We start from the raw sequence: 10,050 nt of genomic DNA, 5'->3' as shown, positions 1-10,050 counted from the left end.
GGTTAAGGAGTCTGGCTATTAATTAGAAGGTTCTTGGTTCGATTCCCAGCCATGCAAAATGACGTTGTGTCCTTGGGCAAGGCACTTCGCCCTACTTGCCTCGGGGGGAATGTCCCTGTACTTACTGTAAGTCGCTCTGGATAAGAGCGTCTGCTAAACTACTAAATGTAAATGTAAAGACGTGCGCGCACACACACACATGTGGAAGATAAAAAAGGATTGTGTATGCATGAAATGATAGCACAGCTTCCAGGCAACTGAGATAGATATGGTTAAGAGCACATCACAGAAGCATTGTTAAAAAATAAATGAATTTTATTGGTGTCAAATAAGGAGATCTTGAATACGCTGTACATACTTTTTTGCCAAAAATAAAATTGGTCAGTTTTGTTAAAGCCTTGCTCGTTTCATGCATCGTTACTCGAACACTGAAAAACAGCATGTTCAATTTTATGTTGTGTTTTATATTTGAGCTTAGAATACTTAAAGGCTACTGTACTTGCACAAAAATTGCAAAAGGCCTATTGAAACTATAATATTAGTGTTTTCCACTCAGTGTTTGCCAAGCAGCACATCAGTGAGCAATTGGTTTTTAGACATGCGTATACATGTCATTTGAAGACTCATTTTTATTTTGAATTTGTTTTTTCCTTTTGCAAGAAAGTTTAGCGTTGAGTGTTTTCGGATTTATGTTTTGACAAATGTAGCCATTCTTTCAAAAATGTGCATTAGCAACTGTGCAAAAACTAGCATAAACTAGCATGGTTTCAGGGGAAACTAAATTCCAGAGCTGCTTTGCACCAAGCTCCTGCAGCCTGTAGATGTACGGAATTAAGTTCACAATACCTACAGCACAGCCCAGGGCTGACCACCAAATCCACTACCTGGCTATCGTGCAGGTTTCAAGACATGGATTCCAAAACTGTCATTTGGAAAGTTCGACACTCCATCTTTCTCTATCTTGCCATGCCAATGTTTAAAATGCATTAAGTGGACAGTCAAGGATAAACAATAATTTATTTTTGATACATTTTTCATACAAATACACATGGAAGATGTGAAGGGATTGGTGTGCATGTCGCAAAGCTTCCTGGAAGCCTTTCTTCCAGTTGTCTGCATGGACATAAAAGACGGCAGTTTGCTGGTCAGATTTTGACTGTCTTCTGTGCTTTCTCCTCTTTATAGCCTTTCAGCAGCTGGTTGATAAGGTTGAGTTCACTGTTTTTTCTGACAGGATACAGGGGTGGGAAAGGGTTTCCTCTGTACTCAAGAACAGCCATTTTGGCCCGGTCCAGGTTCTCTCGGTTAGGAATGCGAGCCATGCGCGTGTAGCCTTTATTCTGAGTTTCGAATCGAGGGGCCAAAACCTTGAAGAGCTTTGGAACAAGATCCTTTTCCTTGAGTGACACAGGAGACAACAGTTCATTAACTCAACACAACAGCATGAACAGCAGGGTGTCAGATGGCTGAGCGGTTAGGGAATCGGACTAGAAATCTGGAGGTTGCCAGATCGATTCCCGGCCGTGCCAAATTACATTGTGTCCCTGTACTTACTGTAAGTCGCTCTGGATAAGAGCGTCTGCTAAATGACTAAATGTAAATGAGTTCTACAAAATACTTAAAAGGCTAGCTAGAGAACACTTACCGTGAGCCAAAAGCTAGCCATTTTCATTGCTTTCTCGTCAGTGTCTCCCTTCTTTGCATAGTCAATCAACTAGAAAAAACATCAATATAACAATGCAAACAGCGTTAGCTCTTTCAAGCTAAAAATACAATGGTAGCTTAACGCCTGCATGGCGACTTAGTTAGCTAGAGCTACCCAGCTCAACGCGTCGTGCCCTCACCTTTTCCGCGTAGAACCGAACTTCGTCCGCACGTCCTTGAGTGGTCTCTATCCTTTCGTGGCGAACGAGCCCCGTAAGCATATTGCGTAGCATATTGATACGAGACTCGGGACCGAGACCCATTTTACGGGCAACTCGGCCATGGGAAATTAACATCTGCAAAGTAAGGCGCATCTTGCCGAAAGGTTTGCCTGAAGAAGTCAAAGAAGAAGGGCCAGAAGAAGACACAACTGCGTCCCCCTCCTCAAATACTTGTTTGGTATTGTAACACAAAAAAGAAATATACGCTCTTAGAGCCTATCCTCGAGGTCGAAGATATCTACTAAAGTGCCGTTTGATTTCACTGGTTGACTTTGACTGTGGTGCTAAACGAGTTGACCGGCTGGGTATCTGATTTAGTATAATTGTTCCGGGGTAAGATTTGTTCCGCCTTGAAAATGAATACAAATAAACAGTACAATCTTCATAAATGCATTCCCTGTAAGAAATTAGACTGAACCACTGTAACATACTGCACGTTATTTATTTTTGTACATTTCTTTGTACTTTTTTACATTAAATGTTTTTAAACGTAGAAACAAGCCTACTTTGCATTTAAGGTAGGGTAATCTTAGTTTTGTATTAACTATTTCCATCCCCTTACATTGACAAAATATTTGTCATAGTTTTTGTCCCTTTTCTATGTATCACCCCGAGAGATTGAATTGATATGACACATCGTGCCTGCAGGGGCGGATCTACCAGGGTGGCATGGGGTGGCAACTGCCACCCTAAATATAGCCTTGCCACCCCAGCTGCCACCCCAGTTGGCAGCTTTAAAAACAAAGAAAAGTTGTGGCTCATCGAACATTTGCGAGAACGAATGTCGAATATCCGACTGCAAGCGAATGCAGCTCGAGACAACTCCGCCCACCCTTCTCAGTCCACCGACCAGTGCCGGTCCTAGCACATTGGGCGCCCTGGGCGAGTTTATCACTTGTTTACAGGTTAAATAATTCAAAAGAATAGAGACGTAATATGAGTTGACAAGTTAATAAAAATGTTGCCCCAGACCAATGCATTATATTTGAAATTCCGGGGGTTTTCGTCGGAATTCTGCGCTCGCGAATTACGTTTGGGCTTGCTAATATCCCACTGCAAGTGAATGCAGCACTAGACGACTCCAACCACCCTCCCCACTGCGCAGAGACCGAGGTGAAATCAGTTTTATATTTGAGATTCAACAAACATTCATATTTGTACCTCCGTTCAGTCTCCGTGTCATATTTAGGGAGGATATTTAGGAGAGAGCCTGAATGACGAAAAACCAAGCAGACATTTGAATACACACAGTTTTCAGTGTTTCTTCAATATCTTTGTCAAAATCGACCATACAAACTTCAAACTTGTTGTACATTTTTTCTACTACTAGCTGACCAAGTTGTCCAACCTTCGGTTTGGTGATACAGTTTATTATTGAGTAACCAATAGCCAATAAATCAATGAAAACACTTTTGTTTAAATTTTTCAGTGTTTCCTCAATATCTTTGATTTAAGGCTTTAATAATGTGCCATAATAATGTTGCCTAATGTTTTTGAGTTAAAATGTCTTGGGGGGCATTCCAAATAAACATTGATTCCAAATACACATTGATTCCAAATAAACATTGATTAATATGACTGCGATTAAATCAGCATACACTTCTGCCACGGGGGTGCCACCCCTCAAAATCTCCACCCTCGTGCCACCCCGCGAATATTTTTATAGATCCGCCCCTGCGTGCCCGTTCTGGAGCACATCTCTCGACGGAGACTCAGTGGGTTGCAATATCGGTGGCTGAGAGTAAAAAATGTTGGGGGGTAAAACTGTGTTTGCATATTTTTGGGGGGAAATATCTGTTACAATTGCAGTGGGAAATTAAGCAACTGTGAAATATCCTATATGAGGCTACATGCTTTATAATCTTTTCAAAGAACCACCTAGAAATACTATTTATTGTGCACTGAGTTTCTTACATACGATAGCCTACATGGATGGTAACTACGTGCCGGCAGCTTCTACCACCTGCCATATGAACAACAATTCAAGACAACAGAGTCAAATTCAAATTTTATTTTGTTTTCGAACTTCATAATAAAAGGTAGCTCTATATGTTGAACGAGCCGCAATCTGTGATGTTATCTTGTTGTGGGTCTGTTCCTAAGATCAGATTTAGTAGCTGTTCATGGTGCTGGTAAGCCAGTCGTTGAAGAGGCACACCTGGAGGTGAAGTAAGAGAGAAATATTAGTGGAAGTACTCTGAAAATGATGGCAGTTATTCTGCCAGTAACTTTTACGTTTATAGCCCAGGGTTGTCTGTTCACTTCAAGAAAGTAAATCTCAGAATTTTGACATGAAAACTCTACAGGAAACCTCTTCTTCAGTCTCACCTTGGCGTAAACACCGGGGTTATTCCTCTCGGCACAGCCGTAGCCCCAGGACACGACACCCTGGAGCTCACCGTTGCAGACCACGGGGCCACCGGAGTCACCCTGAGAGAGGGCGAGAGAGAGGGAAAGGAAGAGGAAAAGGCAACATGAGAAGGAGACTTCTCACTTACTAAATTCAAAATCTTTGGGCCTTCATCATGACACTTGGATTATTTGAGGTGGAAATTAGTTGAGCAACAGCAGCCTCTACAGATTAATGTTGTTCATCACAGTACCTGGCAAGAGTCCTTGCCTCCCTCCAGGTAGCCAGCACAGAACATGGCGTCTGTGATCTGGCCAGGGTAGGAGTTGTCACAATCCTTGAAGGAAAGGATAGGGATGTCCAGACACTGCAGCTTGTCGCCATTAGCAGCTGTAAGATGTGACCATGACATTAAGAAAGTCAAGGAGAAAGAGGTAGAAATTGTTAAGTCAGTTACACACAGTATTAACAATTATCTGTTAATACTGGACATAAAAGGCCTGTAACCTTAAACCACAATATCATGGTGGTCCATACTCACAGGAGCTCATGGTGTTGCCCCAGCCAGAGACTTTGCACATGGTGCCAGCGGGGGCACAGCTGGAGGGCAGAGCCACGGGCTGCACGAAGGCGTTGAGGGTGGCGGGCTTGCTCAGCTTGATCAGCATGATGTCGTTGTTGATGTTGTAGGAGCTGTAGTTGGGGTGACGGATGACGCGGGCAGAGCTGATGAACTGCTCGTTACCCTCGTTCACTCTGATGTGGTGCTCCCCAAGACGAACCTCCACACGACTGAAAGAGAAAGAGAGATGCATAAGAAAGGGAGAAAGAGTTTGTTGTTTTTCAAAACAGTTATAGTAAAGTTGCATTCCATGTTAGAATAGGATGCTGGTAGAAAGCAGAGCTCAAGTCAACATGGGGGCTACTCACGACTTGTAACAGTGAGCAGCAGACACAACCCAGTTCTCGTTGACCAGGGAGCCACCGCAGAAGTGGTACCCAGAGTTCAGAGACACCTGATGGGGCTGGGAGTAGGGCTTGCACTCATACCCTCCGACGATCTTGTCCTCCTCCGTGGCAACTGAAACCAAAAGAAAGGCATTCAAACTATTCTATTTTCATCACTGACTGAGTTTACATGCAGTGTCTTGATGACATATTAAAGATAATTTAATTGTCTGTTGAGGAGGGTGCTGTGTGGGAAAGATGTGAAGGAGCTTTACTCACAAGCAGCTCCGATGAGCAGAACGAAGACCAGAGACCTCATGGTTGCTGTGTGATCCTGTTGATGAGAGGTCCAGACCTGCACACCTGCTTTATATACACGGCCAGACACACTGTCACAGCTCCGGGACAACCTCATTGGTCAACAGGGGGCCAGTCAGCGGAAAAAGGATAAGATTAAGTGATTCCTTATCAGAATGTGTCCATGTGTGTGTGTTCTACTTAAGGAAAAACACGTCACCATTGGAACTGTCTGATACATTAATCTGTTTTTGAAAGTTTGAAATTCAGAGCATTTTACTTTTTAGTTAAAGAGCTGTACTTTTCTTTTTACTGTTTAAATTATGTTATTGTTTGTGTTCATGTTCAGTTACAAATGTGATGATATGCCATTATTTGAATGTGAATGTTATACATGCCATGTTCTGCTAATGCACTGTGATCATGTACCTTATCGATTAAGTCGTTTTTAGTCACCTCTCAATCACCTCCTAACATACATGTAAGTTAATGTAAAATGTCTTAATGTACGCTCAAACGTTCAAACGATAATATATAGTTGTGATATTAAGACAAAGCTGTTCTATTTCCTTGAATTTATAAAAGAATACCCCCAAAAAACATATATTCCAAATGCTTTATTTATTATCAAGATTCAATCTCTAGGACGAAATGATGTAGAGTTAGGCATCTGTGATGGTTTTGGGCTGAGATCAGACTTAGTTACTGGCCATGGTGCTGGTGAGCCAGTCGTTGAAGAGGCACACCTGAAAGTGGAGACAGATACACATTAGTGGATGTGGATGACGGATATTGATGGAATGAAATAAATACATCACAAAACATCTCCTTTAGTCTCACCTTGGCGTAAACACCCGGGTGATCCCTCTCGGCACAGCCGTAGCCCCAGGACACGACACCCTGGAGCTCACCGTTGCAGACCACGGGGCCACCGGAGTCACCCTGAGAGAGAGGGAGAGAGAGACATGATGAGATAAAGAAGGAAATGAATGGGCAGATAGATGTTAGTTTCAAACTAGATAACATCTCTATATTGCATTACTGGGAGGTCAGAGATGCACACACCTGGCAAGAGTCCTTGCCTCCCTCCAGGTAGCCAGCACAGAACATGGCGTCGGTGATCATGCCAGGGTAGGAGTTGTCACAATCCTCGAAGGAAAGGATAGGGATGTCCAGACACTGCAGCTTGTCGCCATCAGCAGCTGTAAGATGTGACAGTAAGAAAGACAAGGTGAAAGAGGTAGATATTGTTAAGTCAGTCACACACTGGACATAAACAGCCTGTACCCCAAAATCACAATACCATGGTGGTCCATACTCACAGGAGCTCATGGTGTTGCCCCAGCCAGAGACTTTGCACATGGTGCCAGCGGGGGCACAGCTGGAGGGCAGAGCCACGGGCTGCACGGCGGCATTGAGGGTGGCGGGCTTGCTCAGCTTGATCAGCATGATGTCGTTGTTGATGTTGTAGGAGCTGTAGTTGGGGTGACGGATGACGCGGGCAGAGCTGATAAACTGCTCGTTCCCCTCAGTCACTCTGATGTGGTGCTCCCCAAGACGAACCTCCACACGACTGAAAGAGAAAGAGAGATGCATAAGAAAGACTCAATGTTTTTCCCAAAAATATTTTAGGATTGCATTTACAGTAAAGTTGCATTCCATGTTAGGAATGGGATGCTGGTAGAAAGCAGAGCTCAAGTCAACATGGGGGCTACTCACGACTTGTAACAGTGAGCAGCAGACACAACCCAGTTCTCGTTGACCAGGGAGCCACCGCAGAAGTGATACCCAGAGTTCAGAGACACCGTATGGGGCTGGGAGTGGGGCGTGCACTCATACCCTCCGACGATCTTGTCCTCCTCCGTGGCAACTGAAACCAAGGGTAAGACATGGTTTGTGTCAGGTTAGGGTCAGATTCAAAACCATTCAACTTTGTGGCCCAGTTTCCCTGACATGGATGAACCCCTAAAAACTTCATAGATTTTTTGGGACTTCAGGACTAGGTCTAATCCATGTCTGAAAAACAGGGTCCTTATTTTCATCACTTAGTTTAGATACAATCTGTTGAAGATCAGATGATTTTTTAAAAACAGCTAGCATCACTAAACAGCATGCCAAATGTGTCTTGAAAAGACAGATCATTAGACTGTGGAGAACATCATCAGATGTGCCTCTACTCACAAGCAGCTCCGATGAGCAGAATGAACACCAGAGACCTCATGGCTGCTGTGTGATGCGATTGATGGGAAATCTGAAGCCCCTCCAGGTTTATATCTACAAACGGGACGGCCGCCCTGTTTCATTGAGCATTTTGATTGGTCAAACGCTGGCCAATCAAAAAAATACAAATAGACTTTGATCTGATTATTTTTACCATCCTTGTAATTCTTCATGTTCTGATCACTTTGAAATAACGTAATTTTCCAATGGTTACATATTGAAATGACTTTGCAGAAAACACAACGTTCCATGGTATGAAAAAACGCTCAAACACTGCTCTCATAATAATTTGACTTTTGTTTGTTATCATTTACAATTGTGCTTTCAGGAAACATTAATGTGTGATCTGTTGGTAAGGACAGAGAAGTACAGATATGAGATTAATTGCAACAAAAAGTCCATCATCTAACTGTAAAATAAATAAATACTACAACAACATATTATCAATGGATTTAATGTGAAAATTCTTAAGAGAATCAGAATCAGAAGGGATTTTATTCGCCATGAGTGTTTGCACAAACAAGGAATTTACTGTGGCAGGGAGGTGCATACATTAAACATATAGGAATATTGAAAATTAAATATGTGGACTAACTATACAAAAGGAACAAAGTCTAGCTAATACTAAGGGGGGTCTAGCTAATACTAAGGGGAATAAAAAATGTAAATATAAGTAGCCATAATTTACTATTTAACCTAAAAATACCAAAAGATACAGAGTGCAAACGATACATGAATGTTACACTTAAATTCAGTATATCCTTTGTATACACAATTCTTTGTCAATGAATAAATAATAAAAAAAGTCAAATGTCAGATCAAAAAACTTAAAAAGATGTGGGGTACATTTATTACTCTTTATTGCTCTGTTCCTAATTAATAGTACCACAGCTGGCAAAGAAAGTACCTATAGCAGGCTCATGAGACCAACACGTTTGGCTATTTGGTCTTTATCTTGAACAGACCTAGACACAGCTGTAAGATTCACAACCTTGAATGATATTTGTCTGGAAAGTTTCTCAGAATAGCCTCGCCTCAAGGCCGACCCTAGCTTTTTGTCACAAACAACTGAGATTATTCTTTTTAAGGGGTTTCTTCAACATTGTAAAGATTTATATGAAAATTGAAATCACTTTAACTCTTGTTGACACATCAAAACAAATCATTATCCACCACACAGAAATTATATTTGATGGTTGTCTGTTAAAACAATTAAACCACATTATGTCCAAAGATAATAATTAACAACACATCATCACGTTTTGTCATGTTGTTAGACAAACAGACATACTAATAACTTCCCAGGCATTGACACAATTAAAAAGAAACGTGAAATGAAACTTGAGAGATTTTACTTTGAATGTGACCTAGCATTTTAATCATCTATTAATTTTTGTAATTTTTTCTGCTACGTGCCCAGGTACATTATATAATAGGAGAGATTTTCTAAAGAGGTCACACGATCATCTCCCTGTCCAATAAGAACTCCATGAACCAGAGACGACATGTGATCGGGAGGAAATTACAACTTGCACAAGCCACTGGACTTAAGTTTATTTTGGGGACACATTTTGCCAACTGATGTAATATGTTATTAATGATGCTGTGGTTTTGTGATTTGCAAGTAACAATATTCTCATGGCAGACGTCATCCAACATCAGATCTTATTAATTTTTATTGTCTAATTGTATTTTATATTGATGTTTTACCTTGTTTTATAATTATTAACTGTAGCACCTTGAGATATGTTTCCAGATGAAAGGTGCGTTAGAAATACAATTTATTATTATTATTATTTGTATTATTAACATAATTACACTGTGCTGTATTAACCAAAGCTACTTGTTAAGTTAGGGGGGGTGAAAAGCTGAGACGGTCAAGTCCAGAGAGTCGTGATGTGAACATGACCAGCTGCAGAGACTTGTTGATGTTGCAACTGGGGTGTTTAACTAGAAGAGCTGCAGATTATACAGTGCAACTAATATATCAACAAGAACAAACCACACATGTATGTGTATGTGTCAAAGCACATAGTGTAAAGCTGATACTGGGTTGCCTTTCCTGTCATTGTAGGGCCGACATGGAAGGTTAAGATATCTTAAGATAAGTTTTCACTGTTTTAATCAGCCGTAAAATGTTGTTTGAATAAACAGTCATGTGTCTGTGGGCTCTGAGATACATAAATGCTGCAATATTTAGTTTCTTAAATTTTCTCTGCAGTTTCAAAGAAACAGACTCTAAAGCAAAAGCTATTTATGTTGTGGTGAAAGATAAGGTGTAAAATTGGATTGAAACGTATTTGTACTATT

The 10,050-nt window shown here is 41.3% G+C and overlaps 3 protein-coding genes across 3 annotated transcripts; all 3 read right to left on the bottom strand.

The window, feature by feature from the left end:
- Positions 1-1,000: 1,000 nt before the first annotated feature.
- mrpl17 (mitochondrial ribosomal protein L17) lies at positions 1,001-2,246 on the bottom strand. Its single transcript, XM_047040606.1, has 3 exons — positions 1,845-2,246; positions 1,646-1,714; positions 1,001-1,397 (listed from the first exon to the last, which is right to left on the bottom strand). The coding sequence occupies exons 1-3, from the start codon at positions 2,016-2,018 to the stop codon at positions 1,146-1,148; spliced, it is 495 nt and encodes a 164-aa protein (XP_046896562.1). The 5' UTR covers positions 2,019-2,246; the 3' UTR covers positions 1,001-1,145.
- Positions 2,247-3,923: 1,677 nt separating this feature from the next.
- LOC124480886 (trypsin-1-like) lies at positions 3,924-5,561 on the bottom strand. Its single transcript, XM_047040545.1, has 6 exons — positions 5,503-5,561; positions 5,206-5,356; positions 4,817-5,067; positions 4,529-4,665; positions 4,254-4,355; positions 3,924-4,083 (listed from the first exon to the last, which is right to left on the bottom strand). Exons 1-6 carry the CDS (start codon positions 5,540-5,542, stop codon positions 4,036-4,038), a joined length of 729 nt encoding a protein of 242 aa, XP_046896501.1. The 5' UTR covers positions 5,543-5,561; the 3' UTR covers positions 3,924-4,035.
- A 561-nt stretch (positions 5,562-6,122) lies between these two features.
- On the bottom strand, positions 6,123-7,761 carry LOC124480881 (trypsin-1-like). The gene is made up of 6 exons (XM_047040531.1): positions 7,702-7,761; positions 7,240-7,390; positions 6,843-7,093; positions 6,586-6,722; positions 6,361-6,462; positions 6,123-6,266 (listed from the first exon to the last, which is right to left on the bottom strand). The coding sequence occupies exons 1-6, from the start codon at positions 7,739-7,741 to the stop codon at positions 6,219-6,221; spliced, it is 729 nt and encodes a 242-aa protein (XP_046896487.1). The 5' UTR covers positions 7,742-7,761; the 3' UTR covers positions 6,123-6,218.
- Positions 7,762-10,050: the final 2,289 nt, after the last annotated feature.

The sequence above is a fragment of the Hypomesus transpacificus genome, chromosome 2 (genome assembly GCF_021917145.1).
Source record: "Hypomesus transpacificus isolate Combined female chromosome 2, fHypTra1, whole genome shotgun sequence".
Classification (NCBI taxonomy): domain Eukaryota; kingdom Metazoa; phylum Chordata; class Actinopteri; order Osmeriformes; family Osmeridae; genus Hypomesus; species Hypomesus transpacificus.
Note: the sequence above shows the minus strand (reverse complement) of the source record. Positions and strands in the feature narration are given on the sequence as shown.

What these genes read in the sequence shown, in the direction of transcription:
- mrpl17 (XM_047040606.1), bottom strand. Translation starts at nt 2,018, where the DNA reads ATGCGCCTTACTTTGCAGATGTTAATTTCCCATGGCCGAGTTGCCCGT. An exon ending in TTCGGTTCTACGCGGAAAAG is followed by an intron (nt 1,715 to 1,844) that starts GTGAGGGCACGA and finishes TGTTTTTTCTAG; the next exon opens with TTGATTGACTATGCAAAGAA. An exon ending in TGGCTAGCTTTTGGCTCACG is followed by an intron (nt 1,398 to 1,645) that starts GTAAGTGTTCTC and finishes GTGTCACTCAAG; the next exon opens with GAAAAGGATCTTGTTCCAAA.
- LOC124480886 (XM_047040545.1), bottom strand. Translation starts at nt 5,542, where the DNA reads ATGAGGTCTCTGGTCTTCGTTCTGCTCATCGGAGCTGCTT. An exon ending in TCTGCTCATCGGAGCTGCTT is followed by an intron (nt 5,357 to 5,502) that starts GTGAGTAAAGCT and finishes TTTTGGTTTCAG; the next exon opens with TTGCCACGGAGGAGGACAAG. An exon ending in GCTGCTCACTGTTACAAGTC is followed by an intron (nt 5,068 to 5,205) that starts GTGAGTAGCCCC and finishes TTTCTCTTTCAG; the next exon opens with TCGTGTGGAGGTTCGTCTTG.
- LOC124480881 (XM_047040531.1), bottom strand. Translation starts at nt 7,741, where the DNA reads ATGAGGTCTCTGGTGTTCATTCTGCTCATCGGAGCTGCTT. An exon ending in GCTGCTCACTGTTACAAGTC is followed by an intron (nt 7,094 to 7,239) that starts GTGAGTAGCCCC and finishes TTTCTCTTTCAG; the next exon opens with TCGTGTGGAGGTTCGTCTTG. An exon ending in GGGCAACACCATGAGCTCCT is followed by an intron (nt 6,723 to 6,842) that starts GTGAGTATGGAC and finishes CACATCTTACAG; the next exon opens with CTGCTGATGGCGACAAGCTG.